The sequence below is a fragment of the Saccopteryx leptura genome, chromosome 5, assembly GCF_036850995.1.
Source record: "Saccopteryx leptura isolate mSacLep1 chromosome 5, mSacLep1_pri_phased_curated, whole genome shotgun sequence".
NCBI lineage: Eukaryota > Metazoa > Chordata > Mammalia > Chiroptera > Emballonuridae > Saccopteryx > Saccopteryx leptura.
This window is the reverse complement of record NC_089507.1, coordinates 51165775-51190003: the sequence shown is the minus strand read 5'-3', so window position 1 is coordinate 51190003 and position 24229 is coordinate 51165775. Positions and strand designations below refer to the sequence as shown.

At 38.1% G+C, this 24229-nt stretch overlaps 1 protein-coding gene and 1 pseudogene across 2 annotated transcripts in view; both read left to right on the top strand.

The window, feature by feature from the left end:
- The first annotated feature begins 2831 nt into the window (after window positions 1-2831).
- Window positions 2832-4307, top strand: LOC136406478 (etoposide-induced protein 2.4 homolog pseudogene; annotated as a pseudogene).
- A 1351-nt stretch (window positions 4308-5658) lies between these two features.
- Window positions 5659-24229, top strand: part of LOC136406162 (UDP-glucuronosyltransferase 2B31-like) — a 37942-nt gene continuing 19371 nt past the window's right edge. Inside the window, exons 1-5 of one of the 2 annotated variants that reach the window (XM_066386020.1) lie at window positions 5663-6761; window positions 8593-8741; window positions 17444-17575; window positions 19007-19094; window positions 19973-20192. In XM_066386020.1, coding sequence (XP_066242117.1) covers window positions 5993-6761; window positions 8593-8741; window positions 17444-17575; window positions 19007-19094; window positions 19973-20192 — 1358 coding nt within the window. In that variant the 5' untranslated portion in view covers window positions 5663-5992. Of the gene's footprint in view, window positions 6762-8592; window positions 8742-17443; window positions 17576-19006; window positions 19095-19972; window positions 20193-24229 lie in introns of both variants that reach the window. The other variant, XM_066386021.1, reaches the window with a different exon arrangement.

Below are 24229 nucleotides of genomic sequence, written 5' to 3'. Positions count from 1 at the left end.
ACCAGCTTGGACCCAAGGTCACTGGCTCCAGCAAGAGGTTACTCTGTAAAAAAAAAAAAAAAAAAATGAATACATGAATTCCTTTTTATAAGGAATTTATTAGTTGACAGTAGTTATTAATAGGCTATAGTGATCTTTCTGAGAACTGCCTGGTGTTTGCAGCATTTAATGTCTTCAACATAGGAGCTGTAATATAACAGGATTTTGTGACAGCTTTTTTCCATCTCCCCCAATCAAAAGCTTTCTAAATCATTCCTGTTACTCCTGGAATTAAGAGTAGTAAACTTAGTCTTACTGAATTGATTATAGATGATATACTTAAGGACAGTGTATTGTTTACTAAGACATTCTTTGGATATTATTTATACTTCAAATGATAAAATATATTCTACAGAAATAAGTATTCAAAATGTATATTGGTTTCATTATGTGGGAAGTGGTCATTCATTTTGAAGTAATATAAAAGTTAAATATTTACCATTTAGCAAGATAAAGCAAACTAGCTTTGTAGTATGTTATTTTTTTATTATAAAGTTCTCATTTTTTCTTAAAGTTAGCTTTATGGCCTACCTTATGTGTACACATGCATTTTCTAAACTCTATACTATTGTTTGGCTTGCTTAGGACAGAAGTCCAAGTCCCAAACATCAGCTTTCCTCCTGTCCTATTTATTTATTTATTTTTCTAAACAGTGATGCTTTTATTTGGCTTCACAGTATAGCCAAAATTACAATATTGATTCAAGCAGAATAGTGAACATACTTTTATTCTCCCCAATCTCAGGTAGAAAACTTTGACTATTTGACTAATATTGCTTATTATTGCTTTACTGTAGGTAAATAACCTTTATTGGATTAAGGAAATTTTATTTAAAAAACTAGTCTGAGAAAACAAAAAAATTTTTTAAGCGAGAGAGACAAAGACGGAGAGAGACAGACAGACAGGAAGGGAAAGAGGTGAGCAGCATCAATTCTCCACTGTTGCACCTTAGTTGTTCATTGATTGCTTTTTCATATGTGCCTGGCCTGGGAAACTTCAGCAGAGCCAGTGACCCTTTGCTCAAGCTAACAACCATAGGGTCATGTCTACATTCCCACAGTCAAGCCTGCAATCTTGTGCTCAAGCTGGTGAGCCCGTGCTCAAGCCAATGAGCCGACGCTCAACCCAGTGACCTTGGGTTTCAAACCTGGGTCCTCCATGTCCCAGGTTAATGCTCTATCCACTGCACCACTACATGGTCAGTCAAGAAAACTATTTTTATGAAGTGTAATATGGAATAATGCTTTCAAATAAAATTTAAACATACTTTTAATCCTGTAATTCTTCACTAGGCTCTATCAAAGAAAAACTTACACAGACACATATTTATATATAACATGCTCTCTCAGGTACCTAAATTATCAGTCACTGAACACACCTCCAATGAAAAGGATGAGGTATACAGCAATTACAGAGAATATTATGAAACAGTATTATGTTCTCATGTCATATTGCTAGATAGACAAGTTCTAGGGAAAAAGAAACAAACATAAGTATGATACTCTTCTTTGGAAATAAAATATGTAAATTTGTATAAACACAGAGTAAACATTCTTGATGAATACACAGAATTTCCAATGATGGTAATTTAAATGTTTATATATAGCATCATTCTTTGACATTTCACAACACAGTTTTTGTAAAGCCAGTAGCCATGGCCACCATCACAGCCACCTGGCCCGTGTAGGTTTGCATTTGATTCAGACAGATGGTAATGAAACAATGCAGCCAAGAACTGGTGGGCCATTACCTTTCATTCTAGTTCGCACCCAGCAGGTGAGAAATACGCACAGTGGGAAAATACTTCCCTTTCCATTCAGGGCTCCCAAGCCACTGACTTATCTGAGTATTTCTAGAATCAAAGGTTTCTACCTCAACAGCCTCATTCACCTCTGTACCCCATCTCCTCTCTGCACAAACTAACTTCTCCTTCAGCGCTCCACCATCTTGGCTGCTTCTCCTATGATATGCTAATAGCAGGATCCGAGAGAGAGTGCCATAGGTCTGATCCATTTTATAATGTAAAAATCAAAACCTTTAAGCCAGTATACCAATAAGGAAGTCTCTGATACAAAGCCATTTATGTGAGGCATAAATGGGATTCCTCATAAGAGTGCACCACCCCACATCATGCAACAGTTAAGGGTCTGGGGAAAAGCTTAGAGTTGAGAAGATTTTAGGATTAAAAGGGTGGGAAAGGCTTAGTCATAAAACTAAGCCTTAGGCTATAAGGACCCTGCCTGCTTATAGCCTGTCCCCATATCCAATGCAAACTATAAGCGAGCAAACATATACATCATATTTGCAAACTTAGTTGACCCACAGATTTATGTATTAAGTGGAATGAAAAAATTATTAGTGAAATAAACATATTGATTCATGATAACAAGTTCCAATATTTTAATATTGTCTTTTCAATTTGTTCATGTTATTCAGAATACTCGAATTGACAAAAAATCTGGTATACTATCTATTGTATCAAAGTGGGGCTCTTTTTTCACAGTTAAAAAAATCTTTCACTTAATATCTCTAGGAATAAATACAAATATATTACAATGTTTACTAAATATTTCAATACATGAAAATCTAAATTCATTATTCTTAACAATTTTACTGTTTTGAATGTCAATATTTTCTTAATTTCATAGTAACTTAGTGATTTTTGCTGGCTTCCTTTGAAAGGTTATATTTGTGCTGATTTTGAAATATAAATACAAATACTTTGACAGTCCTCCCAACCTGTCTCCTCCCACTGAACTTTGGCAGACCTTACAGCGGTCTCATCAAAAAGCATGCAATTAAAAGTGATGTTAGCTTCCAAGGCTCTCATTTTTAAAAAAGGCAATACATTCTGTCTACTTTTTTCACTCTTTCCCTCCATCTGGGGAATCTGTACCATCTCAAAGCTAGATGCTCAAATTCAGCAAAAGAGAGAGGCACATCATCAAAAAAGGGCAAGAAGTGTCCTGGTGCAGAGGAGAGCCCAGAGCATAGAGAGGAAGAGATTGAGCCAGGTATTGCTATGATTTTCCAGTGCTACGCTTAGAATTGTGAAATATTCTGGTCCAGTCTCCCCTTGTTTTGTCAAAATGTTTGTTCATGTGCTTCAGTCAGTAACTGCCCAAACTCTTGGTGATCAGTCACCAGTGAAGGTGTTGGTTGTAGCTGAAATTCTCTCTCATGTCAATTTTCAGTGCTCTCTGGGTGCTTCCCTTGTTATTTCTTAGCAAAGCTGTAAATGCTATTAGACTTTAAAATATAGCTGATCTGGAAATTAAGGTATCAGGGAGAAAGCTTCACCCATTCCCTAGTGTCAGCAGAATCAGTGCCGACATTCTCTTCAATCTTATGCTGAAAGCTCTTTCCTTTATCCAGGGGATGTTTGTAAGTATCTTTTCCATTCATCTTTTTAGTTTGTCTGTTTGTTTTTTGTTTTGTTTTGTTCTTTTAGAAAGAGACAGAGACAGGAAGAGAGAAAAATGAGAAGCATCAACTAGTAGTTTTGTCACTTTAGTTGTTCATTGATTGCTTCTCACATGTGCCTTGATGGAGGAAGATATAGGGGGCTCAAGCCAAGCTAGTGATCCTGTGCTCAGGCCAGTGACCTTGAGTTCAAGCCAGTGACCTTGGGTTCAAGCCAGTTACCTTGGGCTTCAAGTCAGTGACCATAAGGCTCAAGCCAGTGGAACCATATTGATGATTCTGTGTTCAAACCGGTCACTCCTTGCTCAAGCTGACCGGCCTGCGCTCAAGCTGGATGAGCCTGCACTCAAGCTGGAAACTTTCGAGTTTCAAACCTAGGACCTCGGCATCCCAGGTAACACTCTATCCACTGCACTAACACTGGTCAGGCCTTCGCATCCATCTTGTTGATCTGCTGGTGAGTCTCTTACGTATGTTTCTTCTCTACTCCTATACTCCTTTGAATATTGTTGGTCAGTAAAAGAATTGAAATGAACCAACAGTTGTCAAACATAAAGAGGAACTGGACTTACTACTTTGCTTTGGTTTGGCTTTCCTCACAGCGATGCAGTCTTCATAGGTTATCAGTGGCTGCCTCTTCTCTAGCCTCTTTCCTTTACTCACAATCCATGCCAATGAAGCAAAGACCCCTGGTTGAGCTTCCTCCCCTTGGTGGTTTTCTTAAGCAACAAACTTTTCCACAAGATGATCTACCTACAGTCTGTCCCAAGTGGCTAAACCTCTGCAGAAAAATTTCTTTCACCAGATCATCTCCTGCTAAACTGAAGGCTTCTGTAGGCTACTGAGTCCCTTGCCATTCAGGGGGGATGAGTGGGTTTGGAAGAAGGCTTTGCAGCTCTGTCCTTGTTCATCTCCCCCACCAGGGAAGGCAGGACGCACTCTGCCAAGGGCCCTCTGCATTTTCCCTTCCCTGTGAGAAACTGGAATTTTTGTCTCTGATGCACATAAGGCACAATCTTCCTGACACCAATATGTGGACTTTTAACACCTGTGAGTTTAAAAGGATCACAGGGTTTTCTGCAGCTCTATTCTAGCATTGGCCAACCCCTGTGCATGGGCTGATTTGAATACTTTTTCTCCCTGAGCCATGTATCATCCCACCTCCCTTTTCGGCTTTCCACCACCTCTAGGTTAATGAATTTGTAATTCTAGCTGTTGTATTTTGTGGACCTGTTATTTTCGTTGTTTTCTGTGAAGCACATAACATTGGATGTGGGAGGTAAAGGAATTTCTCAGTTGTTCCTGGTCACTCCCTTTACAGCCATCACTGTCTTGTTTCTTGTAACTCAGGATACGTTTATGTCTCTCTTGCTGCACTACAAAAAAAAAATAATAATAATAATAATAATAAGCCTGAAGAAATGGGACAGGAAGAAAGATCCCACAGCCAAATCTGCTAGGTCTTGAGGACTGATCTCTCCTCCCCTTGAAGGAGAAAACATCTTTTTCAACTGGTACATTTGAAGTTGCCTGCCTACAGGGAGGTACCAATTTTGGAAGTGCTACTGGAACACAGAATGCTCAGAGAACCTGAACTTCTGAGCTCTGGAGGTCTGAAACTTACTGCTGGTCACTGTCGAGACTGTCTGCTGTTTCAGAAAAATATTGGGTGCCACAAATAGGAACCGAGAGGTAAATTTATTAAACCCATTAACCTGTGATTGGGTTTTTTCTGTATTTTAAAGAGACTAAATATGGGGAAAGGAGCCAATGTCAAAACACTTGTATGATTCTAAAACATCACAAATCAACATAAGCTGGTTTATAATTAATTAATTAATTAATGAAAACATGTTGTGTGGCTGTTTTTTGGAGCAATATGCTATGGAAACATGGAGAGTCAGAATAACAATCAGAGACAGCAAAGGCACCCTAGGGCAACAGCCCTGAGAAGATGAGAGTCCAGGGGCCTCTCCCTCTGACCTGAACTGGAACAGTCGGTGCTTTAAACACCAAAGCAGCAGGATAAGATTAAAGAACAATAAAACGTTTAGGTTCTCAACAGAGATTAGAGGTCAGTATGTTCCTTGAACTTTATTTCACCCCCTGAGAACTTCTGTCTGCTTCCTTGTGTTATTTGTACTGGCTAATAAATATCTGAGTAAGGCTGAGGACAAGGCTCCACTCCTTGGATCTGCTGACCAGGACAGTTGCCTCCCCTCAGCCCCTGGGAGCATTTCATCTGGCCTTTGAGTAGTTCACTGTCGCAATGACAAGTGGTGCCCCCATATGAGGAACGGGAACCGAACATCAGATTTGCTACTCTGAGTAGTTCATTGTCATTGCAACATTTCTTTGTGTGGAATCTAATAACTATGGCAAGAACAGTATGACATGTTTTTGTGACACTATCACCTAAGTATTTATCTACTTTTTGTTTTTTCCAAATGCTGTGACTGTTTTCATTTCAAGATGTAGAAGTTATATTTTAACTTCCTGATTGATTTCTCCTTGGACATAAGTATGAGCAATGGCAGAAGGAATCAGTAATTTGAAAAGAAGCATTTGTTCCACCAGGATGTCTATGAAGTGGATTTCAGTTCTGCTGCTGCTACAGCTGAGCTGTTCCATTAGCCCTGCGTGTTGTGGAAAGGTGCTGGTGTGGCCCACAGAATACAGCCATTGGATCAACATGAAGACAATCCTGGATGAGCTCGTCCAGAGAGGCCATGAAGTGACCGTTCTGACATCGTCAGCTTCAATTCTTGTTGATCCCAACAAACCGTCTGCTATTAAGTTTGAGATTTATCCTACATCTTTAACAAAAGAGGATATGGAGGTTTTTTTCATGCAGATTATCAATAAATGGACAGATCTGCCAAGAGATACATTTTGGGCATATTTTTCACAACTTCAGGAACTTTTTGGGGAATGTTCTGACTTTTTAGAAAAGGTCTGTAAAAGTGTTGTTTTTAATAGGAAACTTATGACAAAACTACAGGAATCAAAGTTTGATGTCATTCTTGCTGATGCTATTGGATTCTGTGGGGAGCTGCTGGCTGAGCTACTTGAGATTCCTCTGGTGTACAGTCTCCGCTTCTCTCCTGGTGATAACTTAGAAAAGCGTAGTGGAGGACTTCCATTCATTCCTTCCTACGTACCTGTCATCCTGTCAGAATTAAGTGATCGAATGACATTTATGGAGAGGGTAAAAAATATGATATATGTGCTTTATTTTGACTTCTGGTTTGAAGCATTTAATCAGAAGAAGTGGGATGAGTTTTACAGCAAAGTACTAGGTAAGTCATCCTTTTTCTTGGTAGCATAAAGTCCTAACTTTCGTAGTGCCTTGGAAGGTGTGTTCGTATACATTGCAGTGAGAGGAATTTGTCTTTTATAAGTGAAATAATTAAATAGTACTATATAATGATATTTCAATCTCATAAATATTATAGACATTTTTAAATTATAAGGTTAGTTTGAAACTTATCGTTGACTAATATAGAACATCTCAGGAGGTTAGAGATCCCAAATTGAAGCACTGATGATCCTCAAATTTCAGCAATCATATATCCATTCTTGTTTATTTGGTTTTTTGTAATGGGCTTTATTTTATAGAAGACTTTGGGATCCACTGCAATGTTTGATAGAGATTTTTCAAAAATGCCTTTTCTCCTCACAAGCATTGCTTTCTCTGTTGTCAATATCCTCCGCCAGAGAAGTACATTTCTTACAATTGATGAAAATATATTGACATATCATTATCATATCATCTAAAGTTCACAGTTAACAACCAGGTTCATTCTAGGCATTGTCTATTCTATGATTTTTTACAAATTTATAAAGTCATTTATCCATCATTATCATATTGCACAGAGTAGTTTAACTGCCTTACAAATCCTACATATCAATCGTATGATAATTTTTTCATCTTCAATGAAGGCATTAAAAACTTCACTAAATATTTTCATCAAAGTACAAATGCAGATTGAGAAGTTACATATTTCTAGCACAATTGTCTATGGAGCATTGAGGAAACTGTTTCCATTTGTTTCTCCTCCATTCTTTATGTAAAGATTAAACTGTTTTGCCATCTTACCTGAAGGAGTCTTTGACAATGGAAAAATGTAATGGCTCTATCACAGTTTCAGAAAACTATAGTTTAAGCTTTCTCATGATTACATTTTTAAGTGCTTACAAACCATTGGTTTAAAGTTCTAAAATCTTGTTGAAAGGAGGATAATCAAGTTATATGTCTATATTTTTTGAAAACTATATCTTCCCATTAAAAAAAATAATAAGTCAAATTAAGAGTGAGCACATCTAATTCCATACTTTATGAAAAGATTTCAGATGTTTTTTACAAATAATTTTATTTAATCCACAAATATTATTAAGCTCCTAATATGAACCAAATGCGATAATGGCCATATTCTCAAAAAACTCACAGTTTACTTGCAAAATCTAGAAACAAGGGAATAGCTTGCTAAATTGTAAAATCTAAACTCAGTATTCTATGGAAAGGTATTTCCATGTGTAGGGTGAAAAAATTAAGGAGCTGAAATCAGCAGTAGTTAATTTTGAAGCTTTACAGAGGAAAGAAGTGTATTTTTAATTCTTTAGTGCTTAGATTAATAATGGTTTGTGATTTACTGTACTGATGTGACATTAAAGATAAAAGTCTATTATAACAGCCCTGGCCAGTTGGCTCAGTGGTAGAGCATTGGCCTGGCATGCAGGAGTCCTGGGTTCGATTCCCAGCCAGGGCACACAGGAGAAGCGCCCATCTGCTTCTCCAACCTTCTACCTCTCCTTCCTCTCTATCTCTCTCTTCTCCTCCTGCACCCAAGGCTCCATTGGAGCAAATTGGCCCGGGCACTGAGTATGGCTCTATGGCCTCTGCCTCAGGCACTACAATGGCTCTGGTTGCAACAGAGCAACACTCCAGATGGGCAGAGCATTGCCCCCTGGTGGGCATGCCGGGTGGATCCCGGTCGGGTGCATGCGGGAGTCTGTTTGACTGACTCCCCATTTCCAACTTCGGAAAAATACAAAAAAAAAAAAAAGTCTATCATAACACACACACACATATTTCCTCAACATTTTTTTCTTGCTTTATTTTCCCTTTAGGAAGGCCCACTACATTTTATGAATTAATGAGTAAAGCTGAAATGTGGCTCATTAGAACCTACTGGGATTTTGAATTTCCTCGTCCATTTCTGCCACATTTTGAATTTGTTGGAGGGCTACACTGCAAGCCTGCTAAACCTCTGCCTAAGGTAAACCTATTTTTGTATGTTTTATGTTGTTTACTTTGCACTTTCAGTAGGAATGATTCTGTGTTCTTCACTTAAAACATCTGATCACTCTGAGAACCATATGGAAATCTGCATAAATTAGACACTCATAGATTTTATACTATTTCAAGAATCTGAATGTCACTATCATTACAGAATAAAAAATTATACTTGGGAGACTTTGGAAACAGGGTCACTTAAATTAAGGCCTTTCTTATTCAACACATAAGAAAGTGTCAGGCATTCATTCAAAGAATATTTTTAAAGTGACTACTATAGTCCAGAGATAAGTTCTGGATATACAGAGAAACAATGTGGACACAATTTCTACCCATAGATACCTGACATTCTACCTGGAAAGACAGAATATAAGTAATAGAAATTGTCTGAATAGTATTATAATAAGGAAAGACTACAATGATAGAGAATATCCAGCAGAGATTAGAGGAAGTATTTTCATATCATTGATAATTAATTAAGAACTGAAGGATATGCAGTAATAGGAAGACAGAATGAGGAGAGAGGAAGACACACAAAAGCTAATGGAGGAAAAACAATGTCAGTTCCCAAGAAGTCCAAGTACAGTGTATCAGGAAGAGTTTGAATAAAGAGGCAGATGATGCTAGAGTAGTAGCTAGAGATAAATTTTAAAGATTTTGAAGCATCTAATGAAAGCATTCAGGAGCCACTGAAAATGAAAAAAGGGACTAAAAAAAAAAGATATGATCAGATTCTCTTTTCTAAAAAGCCCTCAAGATGCAATCACTGCATTGAATTACAAAGGGACAAGAGTGGAAAGGCAAAACTATGGGAAGTTGTTGCAAAAGTTCAGGCAACAGGTAATGGAAAACTAGACATTAAAGATATGATGACACCTACTTATAATAATAATATCAACCTCATTTTCTATTTAATAGAAAAATACTTAATACACATAAATAATTTAAAATGTCTCTGGCACATAGTGACACCAAAGTAATATTAATTATTGTTACTATTGTTGTTTTTATTAGTGTTAAGACTATTATTAATAGTCTAATAAATGTCAACCTATAATTCCTTACTTAATAAAAATTGGTTTCCAGCCCTAGCCAAATAGCTTCATTGGTTAGAGCATTGTCCCAGAGCACAGAGGTTGCCTGTTCAATCCCCAGTCAGAGCACATACAGGAACAAATCAATGTTCCTGTCTCGCTTTCTCTCTCTCTCTCTCTCTCATTTCCTCTCTTGCTAAAATCAGTAAATAAACATTTAAAAATAATCATAAGAAGAAAAACTGGTTTTCAATAGATCAAGATTATATTTTCTATCAAAGTCATAGAGAATATATACTGTGGAGTACTTAAAAGTAAATATGTGCATAATGTGGTAATCAGATAAGCCAGCTGAAATACTAAAAAATAAAAATAAAAAATCTGTAAGGGTTGAGGCTTTTCATCAGTACCCTTACCTAGAGGGAAGACCACTTCTCAACAATGTGAATGTGCACCCCAACAACCCTGGCAACCAAACCCAATGTTGACTTGTCTTCAGTACAGCATTTATATAATTACTCATTAGAGATTGCAGGAATTTCAGATCCCTAGAACATAAAAGAGATTTTCTTATTACAGCAGGTGTTTTCTGCCATACACCAAACCTGTACAAAATCTCAATAAGATCCCTTGCTGAGCATGGTTCTTGCCATCATAGCTGCCTGTCAAAATAATCAAAGAGAAAATGTATACTGCATATAAAATAATAACTATAAATTTTGTACATTTGACAAAGTCCAAATTGTTCTACCACTTCTATCTGAAAACTGTTTATAGTTTTAAAATACAAAGAATTCTGTTAGTATATAGAATATATTCTTATGAGAAAATGAATCTGTATGTTTTAAAATGATACCATACCTTCTTTTTTTGACAGAGACAGAGAGAGAGGCAAAGAGAGGGACAGACAGACAAAAAAGAAGAAAGATAAGAAGCATAAATTCTTTGTTGCAGCACCTTAGTTGTTCATTGATTGCTTTCTCATATGTGCCTTGAGTGAGGGCAGTGAACCATTGCTCAAGCCAATCATCTTGGGCTCAAGCTAGCAACCTTTGAAATTGATCATATCTATAATACCACACTCAAACCAGCAAACCAGCTCTCAAGATGAAGAGCCCATGCTCAAGCCAGATGAGCCCACACTCAAGCCAGTGACCTCGGGGTTTTGAACCTGGGTCTTTTGCATCCCTGTCCAACACTCTATCCACTGTGCCACTGCCTGGTAAGGCTAAATTGATATCATACCTTTAAGATTTAAGGAGAATGCAATCATCCACTACTAAACTAGTAAATGATCTATTAAGAGATCTTTGTCTAACATTAGGTTAGCAGTAATATAAAACAGATTTATTTCAATGGTTAATGCAATCTTATTGATTGCAAATTCTTTAGGCTATATGTGGAATCTTTCACAAGGGTAAAAGGCTGAGGAAAGATGAGTGAGAGTTTTATTTAATCTAAACTTGTTTTGTAAAAAATTTCCACTTCACATTAAGGGACAGTGACAATGTCACTAGGAATGGAAAAAGAAAGTGAGAGCAGGACAGGGAGAAGGATTAATAGAAGTATAATCATAATAATTAGTAATAGTAGCTTTAGTTATTAAGTTAAGAAAACAAGACTTGAATCCTTCTCAATGATTTCTGAAGCCAGTTCTTATTCTTTATAATAAAAAGTCTATAGTTCTTATAAATTTCTTGTTTTTCATGAATTATTAGGATCCCAGGTGATTTCTATACTTTCCTTTTAAGAAATAAGAATTTGGCAAATTGCAATGATATTCATTAAAGTGCTTATATACTTTTACTTCATAATAAACTTCTATAAAACTATACAGAGAAAAATAATGAAGATGTGCAAAAATGCATACAAATTTCACATCGAGGACATACCTGAATGGAGACTAGAGGTGAATCTTACTGCCTTTGTTATCTTTTTCATGTGTCCTGGAACACATGATGGACTTGTGTTATTTTTATAAGTATGTCACACAATGAGAATGACCAGTCCATGTTAGTGATTACTCTATAAAGAAGAGCTATATGATATTACCATAGTACTATAGAAGACTATTTTCCACAGCATAGTGGAAGAAGGCAATTGGCAGAGAGCTAGACAAAACATCGAACATAGCAGGTTAGCACAAATTTTGTATGTTACATGTATTACATATATACTTACTATATTATTACAAAAAACTAAAAAAAGAAAATGTCAATAAATTTATAAGAAATTACAGTTAGAATTTTTTTTAATCCATGTATAAGTGAACCCATATAGTTCAAACCAGTGTTGGTTAAGGTTCAGCTGTATAGTTTGAATTGAGCTCTCAAGAAGGTGACCAGATCTCTGCTACAGGAAGCCCAGCTCCAACTCTCCCACTTGTGGAGCAGGTGCACTCTGTGAGACTCAGTGAAATGATGGGGCCCCCTCACAGCCAGTTACACATAGCACATTCTACTAGGACATCCATTCTACAGTGAAAATTTATTTCAGAGTGAAAGTTGTCATGCATAAAGAAGACAGAAATATGGTCACTCAAATAAGTAATTTTATATGTATATTATATAAGTAAATATATATGTATATTTCTGGATCTTAGTGCTATATCTTGGAAATTCTAAACAGTAAAAGCAGGATCATGAATGACAGCAACCCCTAACCTCCAGCCTTTAAAAATTGATTTAGAGAAAGAACTTGAGAAATGCTGACAATGATTAAGGTGAAGTCATAATACACTTTTTCTTTGTGCTCATGGTCAAAGAAATAAAATACTAATGACAAAACAAAAATAATTCTCCAAAAAACCCTGTCAGGAATAAACACAAGTGATATAGTACAACTATAATAAAAATTAAAAGTTAGTTACTATTTTTTTGTTTGCCTCCTTCTAAAAATCTATATTAGTAATTAATAACATTATACATGAAGAGTTTGGATATAATATAATCTGAGGGCGCTCCCTCCTAAATATTGTTTACTTGCTTTATATTATTTCTTGCACACACACATTTACACTATATCCATAATAAAGAAAATAAAGCTCTTATCAACTGTATACTCCCAAAAGAAATGAGATTAGATCTGTTATAAACAGCCATTGATGAAAAAGAAATGGAGGTTACTAAAAAAATTAAACATAGAATAACTATTTGGTCCACCAATTCCATTTATGGTAATATATTCAAAATAATTGAAATTGGGATGATGATGAAACATTTGAACACCCACCTTTATAGCTGCATTATTCACTAGAACCAAAAGGTAAAAACAACCCAAATGTCAGTCATAGATAAATCATAAACAAAAGGTGCTATATACACAGAATGGAATATTCTCAACCTTAAAATAGGGGGAAATTATAACATGTTACAACATGGATGAAACTTAAGGACATTACGCTAAGCGAAAAGGACTAACTACAAAAAAGACAAATACCATATGATTTTATGTATGTAAGACATATAGACTAGTCAAATGCATACAAACAGAAAGCAGAATAAAGATTGTCAGGGACTGTGAAGCAGGAAATGCAGAATCACAGGAGAAGAAACACAGTTTCAAAATACAAGATGAAAAAGTTCTAGAAATTGGTTGCACAACAATTAGAATAACACAACAATTAGAATATATACACCACTAAACTATAACTTAGAAATGAATAAGATACTCACTTTATACTGTGAACAAGTCCTGCCAGGGGTGAAGACGACGGAGACGCAAAGACCCGACTCCATGGACCAGATTCAGTGACACAGATCCATTTTATTCAGGAAGTAAGCTAGCTTATATACGTGGGTTCAGCCTATAGGATGTTACAGTGTGTCCTTCATAGCCAATGGCTGAAAAGATCAGGGAGCTGCGAGGTTGGTGCTAAGTCACTTCCTTATAGTGGGCAAGCTTCCTTCCTGGGTATGCCCAGGAGGCTTCTGGAAGCTAGAGTATTCTCACAGCATTGCATCAGCCACAGCTGCTAGAAATGTGCTCTGTGCTCCACCCACATCTCCCCCTTCTCTTTTAATTAAGGCCAATTGAACTTGATGAATGACAGCTTGCTGTTGTAGCTTTTGAATGCTACCCATTATGCAATGGAACCCTAGTAGAACAAAAATAACTATAATACCTATTATATTATATGCTAATAGATTAGCTGGATTAAACAAAGAGGCAAGCTTCTGTTATGTTTGACTGGTTAGGAAATAGAACAAGGGTCTTAAATAAGGGATTCTTCCTAGGGGTCATGATGTCATTTCCCTCCCATTGTGTTACAGAGAACTTCTAGGTGCTGTTAAACACAGTTCTATTTTGATTGTAAAAAATGGACCATGCACACCCCCTTTCCACAAGAGTCCCATAGTCCAAACACGGAACAGATGGCTTGCTGCAGGCTGCGTACTGCATATGGTTGCATTCAATCTCTCAGCCTCCGATGCCAAACTCCGAGGTTGATGGTCTGTGCATCTGGGTCAGAGACAATGCGGCAGTCTCTCCAGGGAATTCCTTCTCTCTGAAGTGTTCTTAGATGTTCCTCATACAGAAACGGGCAAAGAGGAGAACCTGGGAAGGCAAAGTTAGTGGGGCAGGCCCAGATGTTAGTAGCTAGGGGGAGGAGGGCTTGTAGGCCAAGTACTGAGCTTTGGTTGGTAGTACCATTTTTAACAAAGTCCCCCATAGTATGATTTCGAAGGAGGACCCATCCCTCCAAGGGGATGGTGTTATTATTCAGAGTAAACTTAAGTAGCATTGGGTCACTGAGTTTATCCCATATAGTGCCGTCCCACTGTTAGGATTTCCAGCCACTATTGTCACAAAGGAGACTAAAAGAGCAGTTACTGGAATATACTGCTGGAAACTGTGGGCTATTAACTTTAACAGGCATAATTATGCCAGGGTAGGAAACAGCCACCTAGACATGAGGATCGTCTCGTGCCTGGGAGTTTGCTGTGATAATGGCACATATGAGGAGGAACAGAGTGCCTGGACCTGGGGGTCCATCAGGGGCTAATCTTTGAGCCTGTTTGGCTAGGGCCTTCATATCTCCCCAGGTTATGTTATGAGCATGTTGGTTACAAGGTCTCCTCCTGGAGCACTGAGGACCTCCTCCAGACAGCCGTTCATCAAGGCTGAGGCTGGCCATCTCCTGAACCGGAGGGTTCGCAGGTGTTGGAGGCGCCGTCGGTGGGGTCATCTTGGGACACCAGGAGTGGCTGCACATTCCTTCCTGGGATCCAAATTGGATGTGGGCTCTTTTCTGGAAAAACACAAGCATAACCTCTCCCTTGTGTTAGAAGAGGGTGCAGTCCCTGCCACTGAGCTGTGGCTGGGTCCTTCCAGCGTACTAATGGCAACAGGGTTGGTTGGCTACAAAGGCCTCCCCAATGTTTATAAGCAGGAGTTACTCCTTCAGAATCAAAAGTTAAATAATTGAGAGTGAATACAGCACTGAGGAGCACTTCTCCAGGTGAGGCCTGGGCATATCCCCCCTTTCTTTTGGAATTTGAAGCTTAATGTCTCTGTGTCACTGTTCTACAATGGTTTGTCCTTGGGGATTATAAGGAATGCCAAGGTAGTGTGTGATTTACCATTGGGAACAGAAGGCTTTAAATTGGCTGCTGGTATAACAGGGCCCATTGTCAGTTTTAGTTTTCTGAGGTACACCAAGGCAGAGCATGGCCTGTCGAAGAGCATGAATTGCATGTGTAGTTTTTTCTCCTGCTAGGGCCATGGCCGAGATGGCTCTGGAGAAGGTGTCTACTGCTACATATACGTAGCGGAGTTTGCCAAATTGGGGGACATGAGTGACATCTATTTGCCACACAGCATTAGGCTGTAAGCCTCAAGGGTTGACACCCTGTGGTTGTAGGGGGCCTACGGGTAGTAAGTGCTCGCACTGTTTACATATGCAAACAAGGTATTTGCAGGTTGTGTGAGTGAGATGGGGAAAGAGAGATTTGAGAGAATTTGCAGACATATGAAACCGGGCATGAAGTTGTCTGGCTTGCTCAATAGGGGAGACTATGAAAACTAGATAATCAGCTGTGTGTTGCCTGCTGCTAGGGGCCCAGGCAAGCCAGGATGGGAGCAAATATGCTGAATATACCAAGGGTGTTGACGCTCCCCTAACAGTTCTTTAAGCTGGCTGAGAGCCCTATATAGTAATGTCTCCTTGGGCTGGAAGGTGGAATGGGCAAGGCCTTTAACTGTTTGTACTGCATAAGCTCTATGTGAAAAAAAATGTTAAGGGGGCCATATTGCCAAAGGTGTAGCACATAGTAAATGGCTAGTAGTTCACCTACTTGTATGGATCCCTCATAACTAAATTTGTGGAATTTAGTGCCTTCCATTTGTGCTTTGAACACTATTCCACAACAGGACCGGCTGGCATCTGTTAAGACAAGCATGCTGTGTGGAAGAGGGGTAGATGCTGGATATGAACAAGGGGTCGGGGAGAGAGAGAGTGAGAGATACAGAAAAATAGACAAGACAGACAGAAAGAAAGAAAAAAGACACAAGGGGGCATATAGGCTGGCTCATGGGTCTGCAGCAGGAACACGTGTTGGAGAAAATGGCATCTGAGAGGCTGGGGTGGGGCACTGAGCCCCAGCAGGGAATGCGGAAGAAGTGACTTCTGAATTTTCCAGCCGCAGAGCTGATGGTGCAGTTTGCAATTCGGTTGATTTCATTTCTGCATGCTTGGCTGCAAGTCCATCAAACTCGGTGGCCCAACCCTTTTCTTCCCTACAGAGGGAGGCGAATATGGAGGTAGGGGTTCCTCTGAAAGAGGAGTAGTCTGTAGGTCCTTAGACCAGTGGAGGGTCCCCAGCAGGAGCACTGGTCAAGCAGGTGTGTATTGCCAATAAGGCAGGAGTGAGTCCGAGAGGGAAGGTTTGCCTCCCATGCACCTCGGCCGAACCAACGCATTGGAGAGCTCTGGCCCAAGTATCCAGATCCCAGAGGGGTGCGTCTTCAATCTAGGGATTGAGACCAGAGAGAATCTTCGGTAAGTACAGAGATCCTTTTCACTAACTTTAATTTGCCTACTCTGCAATAGGGCATGCAGGGCTCAAGCCTGCGGGGCTCAAGAGTGGGAGAGAAGGTTTCCCATTGCAGAGGGTCACACACTCGTTCCTTGGATGCTGGTTCGGTCCCTGCCCCACGTTGGGTGCCAGTTGTGGACAATTCCTGGTGGGGGTGAGGACGATGGAGACACAAAGCACAACTGCAGGGACCAGGTTCAGTGACGCAGATCCACTTTATTCAGGAAGTAAGCTAGCTTATATACATGGGTTCAGCCAATAAGATGTTACAGCGTGTCCTTCATAGCCAATGGCTAAAAAGATCAGGGAGCTGTGTGGTTGACGCTAAGTCACTTCCTTATAGCGGGCAAGCTTCCTTCCTGGGTATGCCCAGGAGGCTTCTGGGAGCTGGAGTAATCTCACAGCATTGCATCAGCCACAGCTGCTAGGAATGTGCTCTGTGCTTCACCCACATTATACTACATGTTTTATAAATTCAATTTAAAAAAATAAACAGGCACTACACTAGTAACTCCTTATAAGACTTTTCTCTCTTTAGTTTTTGGTAGCAATCCTTTCAATAGTGCTTACTGTACTGTTGCTCTTTTGTGATGGGAAAAATTCTTCCTTCACAGGAAATGGAAGAGTTTGCCCAGAGCTCTGGAGAACATGGCATTGTGGTGTTTACCCTGGGGTCAATGGTCACAAACATGACAGAAGGAAGAGCCAATATGATTGCATCAACCCTTGCCCAGATTCCTCAAAAGGTTAGATAAAGTACCTTAAAGCAGAAAACTAATGAGTGTATTAAACTCTGTAAAGGGCTCAGTTACAGAAATTTCTCCATGCCATATACAGTCAACCAATGAATGAATAAATAAGTGAAACAACAAAATGTTTTTCTCTCTAGCTTCCTCTCCCTCTCTCAAATCAATAAATAATTTTTAAATAAAAGAAGCTAAGCATACTTACTAATTAAACAGAAATTATTAAAAATTTGTTAATTAAATCAAAATGATTTACCATATTTCCCCATGTATGAGATGCTCCCATGTATAAGATGCACCTTAATTTGGGGGCCTAAAATGTGAAAAATAATATATTACATAATGTTACTGAACTCAAGTTTTATTCATCTTAAAATTCATACAACTCCTCATTACTGTCAAAACTCCCATCCATTAGCTTGTCCTCATCTGTGTCTAATGACAAATCACTGTCTTCAACAATGAATGCAAAAACAAGTACAAAAAAGCAGGAAATGCAAGAGAGAAAATCTACAACCACTATATAAGATGCACCCAGTTTTTTTGCCCCAAATTTTTCAAAAAATAGTGCATCTTATGCATGGGGAAATGTGGTAATTCTCACAAATAGCTGATTGCATTGATTTTGTAAATCAAATGATGTCAAACTCTGACAAAAATAACTTATAAAACTAGTGAATAAAGCCTGACCAAGCAGTGGTGCAGTGGACAGAGCATTGGACTGGGATGCGGAAGACTCAGGTTTGAGACCCCTAGGTCACCAGCTTGAGTGCAGGCTTGTCTGGTTTAAGCAAAGCTCACCAGCTTGGACCCAAGGTCACTGCCTTGAGCAAGGAGTTACTCGGACTACTGAAGGCCCACAGTCAAGGCACATATGAGAAAGCAATCAATGAACAACTAAGGTGTCACAACAAAAAACTGATAATTGATGCTTCTCATCTCCCTCCATTCCTGTCTGTCTGTCCCTATGTATCCCTCTCTCTGACTCTCTCTCTCTGTCTCTGTAAAAAAAAAACAAAAAAAAACTAGTGAATATAAGTAAACCACTTTGCCAGTTTTCAAAAAGAACTAAACAGGCAAACATTAAATTGGGAAGATGAGAACTAGTATAATAAATAATTAAAACAAAATAAATATGTAGATTTTTAGTAATTTGCTGGGTTTTACACTACAACTATATGACTACTTAAATTTTTATATGTTTCATCACTGATAATTTCATGTGTGTATCCCTTAATTGTAAAACATCATGATTCAATCATACCTGACTAAATACAAAAGTACACATAATACTCATTATCTAACATGTTTTTATTTCCTTATCTGTAATATGTAAGGGGTTAAACTAGATGTCTCTTAATTTATTCAAAATTCTGACATGCTATAACTCCATTTTGACTCATGGAAGATGTTACTTTCTTACCCTACCAGGTTATATGGAGATATGAAGGCAAAAAACCAGATACCTTAGGGCCCAATACTCGGCTCTATAAATGGATCCCCCAGAATGACCTCCTTGGTAAGACTCTGGAAGACACTACTAAAGTAACAATCAATTCTACTGGAGTGATAAACAGGCCACTAGAAAAGTATTTATTGAACATTTCTCATTGAAAATCTCAATAATAAAAATTAAGTTTCTTATATACTTCCCAGTCCTAGGGGAAAAGGATAAGATACCACAGTTGGCATCTTATTTTACAATCATATTCCTTATGGCAACAAACAAAATATCTTTATTTTACATGTGATTACCTCTCACAAAAACATCTCAACATTTTCTCAATTATTATTCTGTCTCCTAATTCTCTTCTTTATGCAAAACTGTTAAGTCACTGTAAGGTTAACATTAAGAGTGTGCAGATTCCCATGAAAAATATAAGCTTATCTTTTATTACCAGTGACTCTTTATTTTTCACTGGGAAAAAAAATTCAAAGCCTTTTTACAAAGTAATAGCATAGTTCATGATAATGTGTAGCTTTTCCTTCCTCCAAGTTCTAGGGCACTGCCATTACATTGTCTCCTGCCTTGAAACCCTACATAATTAGACCCAGTGATTTTACCATTTTATTGAAAATATATTCTAACATGTCCCACTACTTCTTTTCTTGCTTATACTTTTACTTTATCCTGAATATTCTCTTTGATTTACTCAATGGCAACATGTATTTATTTTGAGGTCAAAAGAGACGTGAAATCTTCCATGTAAGCTTTTCCTATCTCTCCAGCAGACTTAAGTGCCTCTTCTTTTGAGTTCAGAAAGATATTTTAATATAGTTTGAAGTGTATATTGTTTTTTACTAAATACATTGTCTTTGTCAGTATCCTTATCATCCAATTCTCCTTTCATTCCAAGACTTATAAATCATAATTCTCTAAAACTCACCCAATCCCAGGTCATCCAAAAACCAAAGCCTTTATCACTCATGGGGGAACCAATGGCATCTATGAGGCGATCTACCATGGGATCCCTATGGTGGGCATTCCCTTGTTTGCGGATCAACCTGATAACATCGTTCACATGAAGACTAAGGGAGCAGCTATCAGATTGGATTTAGACACTCTTTCAAGTACAAAATTGCTCAATGCATTGGAGACAGTCATTAATGACCCTTCGTAAGTACCACATAGTTCTTAATAGATACTGTTTATAAATAGGTTTTTTTCTCAATAGTGCCTATGAGTTTCATCACATTTTTTTAAAGATTTTATCTATTTCTTTTATGGGGGGGGGGGGTTGGCAGCGAGAAGTATCAATTCATAGTTCCTTCTTTTTAGTTGTTCATTGATCGTTTGTCATATGTACCTTGACTGGGCAAGCCCAGGGTTTCAAACCATCAACCTCAGTATTCCAGGTGCACACTCTTCCACTGCACTACCACAGGCCAGGCGAGTTTCATCTCATTTTTAAGAGGCTAATTTTGACAGTATTAACATGATTTAACCCATCTTAAATCTACTTTTTTTCAATCAGACATTTATTACAAACTTACGCTTAAACATCATTAATTTAATAGGTAACTAAATAGTGCAAAAATTTTCTACACAAAATAAGTGTAAAGTTAATGTGGGTAATTAGAAAAGGACACATTTTAAAAATATAATAGAACCATGGCTCTGGCCAGTTGGCTCAGCAGTAGAGTGTCCGCCCACCATGAGGATGTCCCGGGTTTGATTCCCGGCCAAGGCACACAGGAGGGGCGACCATCTGCTTCTTCCCTTTCTCTCTGTCTCCCACTCTTCCTCTTCCACAGCCATGGCTCAGTTGGTTTGAGAATATTGGCCCTGGACACCGAGGATGGCTCCATGGAGCCTCAGCCTCAGGTGATAAAACAGCTCAGTTGCAAGCATGGCCCCAGATGGGCAGAGCCTCACCCCTGACTGGTGTTGCCAGGTGGATGCCGGTCAAGGCACATGTGGGTGTCTGTCTCTCTGTCTCCTCTTCTCTCACTTGGAAAAGAAGAAAGAAAAAAATAAATATATATATATGGATATATAATAGAATTATAGGAGGAAAGATGATGAACTAGAATAACTAATATAAATTATATAAACTTACTATGTATAATATCTGACATTGTTAATCTCTTTTTGCTCAAAAATTGATTATTTTCACTATCTTAACAGATTTTGTAATAAAACTTAATTTATATACCAAAAAAATCAACAGTTTAACGAATAAAATTCAAATACATGTAGTTTGCTTACAGAGCTGTGATACCATCACCATAGTACAAATTTAGGACATTTTTGTTCCCTTAAAACAGAAGGTCTTAAGCCTTAAAAGTCACTTCTCACACCGTCCACCTGCCTACCCCTACCACTCAAGCAACCATTAATCAACTTTCTGTCACTATCAATTAGCTCTTCTTGACATTTCATATAAATGGAATCATACAATATATGGTCTTTTGCAACTGCCCTCTTTCATGTAGCGATATGTTTTTTAGTTTCTTCCTTGTTGTAGCTTTGCACTGCTGAATAATATTTTATTGTATGAATATAGCATGTTTTATTTATCCATTTATCAGTTCAAGGGCATTTTGGTTGCATCTACATTTGGCTATTATGAATACTATACTACATTTTTATGTGAATAACTGTTTTTATTTATTTTTTGGTAGATATCTGTAAGTGAATCTGGGTCATATAACTATATGACAAACTGCTAAACAGATGTCCAAAGAGATTGTGCCATTTGATACTCCCATAAGCTGTGTAGCTGTGTATGAGAATTCCAATTCTCTACATCATTGTGAATGCTTACTAAAATCAGTGTTTTTAAAAAAAATTATTGAATTTATGGGGTGCCATTGGTTAATAAAATTATATGTTTTAGATGCAAAATTCTATGATACATCATCTCTATGTTGTATAATGTGTTCACCACCCCAAGTCAAGTCTCTTCCATCACAATTTTATTGCCCCATTACACACTTCTACCTCCCTCTATCCACCTTTCCTTCTGGTAATTACCATACTCTTTTATCCAGCTCCCCAATAGCCCTCCAATCTAACAACTATCAGTCTGTTCTCTGTATCTATGAGTCTGTTTCTATTTTGGGGTTTTTGTTTGTTTTGTTCATTAGATTTCACATATAAGTGAAATTATATGGTACTTTTTTTCTCTAACTGGCTTATTTCTTCTTCTTTCTTTCTTTATTTGTTTATTTTTATTAAGTGAGAGGTGGGAAGGCAGAGACAGACTCCTGCATGTGCCCTGCCCAGGACCCATCTGGCAAACCCCCTACCAGGCGATGCTCTGCTCATCTGGGGCAGCTGCTCTATTGCTCAGCAACTGAGCTATTTTAGTGCCTGAGATGAGGCCATGGAACCATTCTCCTTACCCAGGGCCAACTTGCTTGAACCATTCAAGTCATGCCTGCGGGAGGGGATTAGGGGGAGTGGCAAAGCAGATGGTCACTTCTCCTATGTGCCCTGGCCGGGAATCAAACCTGGGACTTCCACACACCAGGCCAATGCTCTACCACTGAGGTAACCAGCCAGGGCTTAACTGGTTTATTTCATTTAGGAAATACTCTGAAGGTTCATTGATGTTGTCACAAAAGGTAAGATTTCCTTCTCTTTTATGGCTGAGTAGTATTCTATTATGTAAATATATCGCAGCTTTTTTACCCACTCATCTATTGGTGGACATGTGGACTACTTTCAAATCTTGGTTATTATAAAATAACACTGCAGTAAACATAAGAATGCATATATAATTTTGAATTAGTGTTTCAGGTTTCTTCATATATATTCTCAGAAATTGAATTCCTGGGTCATATAGTAGTTCCATTTTTAAATTTTTGAGGAAACTCCATACTGTTTTCCACAGTGGCCAATCTAGATTGCCATCTATAGTGAAGAGGGTTCCCTTTTCTCCAAATTCTCAGCAACATTTGTTGTTTGTTGATTTATTGATGATAGCCATTGATATTTCATTCTGGCTTTAATATGCATTTCTCTCATGATTAGTGAGGTTCAGCATCTTTCCATATGTCTATTAGCCATCTGAATGTCCTCTTTGGAGGTGTCTATTCAGGTTCTTTTTTCATATTTTAAATGTATTGCTGGTTTCTTTTTTTTGGTGTTGAGTTATACAAGTTTTTTATAAAGTATAACTATTGATGCATCATATCTATCATTGGCAAATATATTCTTTTTTTTTTTTTTTTTTTTTTTTTAAATAAATTTTTATTAATGGTAATGGGATGACATTAATAAATCAGGGTACATATATTCAAAGAACACATGTCCAGGTTATCTTGTCATTAAACTATGTTGCATACCCCTCGCCCAAAGTCAGATTGTCCTTCGCCACCCTCCATCTAGTTCTCTGTGCCCCTCCCCCTCCCCCCAACCCTCCCCATGTCCCCCCTCCCCCCACCCCTGGTAACCACCACACTCTTGTCCATGTCTCTTAGTCTCATTTTTATGTTCCACCAATGTATGGAATCATGTAGTTCTTGTTTTTTTCTGATTTACTTATTTCACTCCTTATAATGTTATCAAGATCCCACCATTTTGCTGTAAATGATCTGATGTCATCGTTTCTTATGGCTGAGTAGTATTCCATAGTGTATATGTGCCACATCTTCTTTATCCAGTCTTCTATTGAAGGGCTTTTTGGTTGTTTCCATGTCTTGGCCACTGTGAACAGTGCTGCAATGAACATGGGGCTACATGTGTCTTCACGTATCAATGTTTCTGAGGTTTTGGGGTATATACCCAGTAGAGGGATTGCTGGGTCATAAGGTAGTTCTATTTGCAGTTTTTTGAGGAACCACCATACTTTCCTCCATAATGGTTGTACTACTTTACAGTCCCACCAACAGTGAATGAGGGTTCCTTTTTCTCCACAGCCTCTCCAACATTTGCTATTACCCGTCTTGTTGATCATAGCTAATCTAACAGGGGTGAGGTGGTATCTCATTGTAGTTTTGATTTGCATTTCCCTAATAACTAATGAAGCTGAGCATTTTTTCATATATCTGTTGGCCATTTGTATCTCTTCCTGGGAGAAGTGTCTATTCATGTCTTCTTCCCATTTTTTTATTGGATTGTTTGTTTGTTTGTTGTTGAGTTTTATGAGTTCTTTGTAAATTTTGGAAATTAGGCCCTTATCTGAGCTGTTGTTTGAAAATATCATT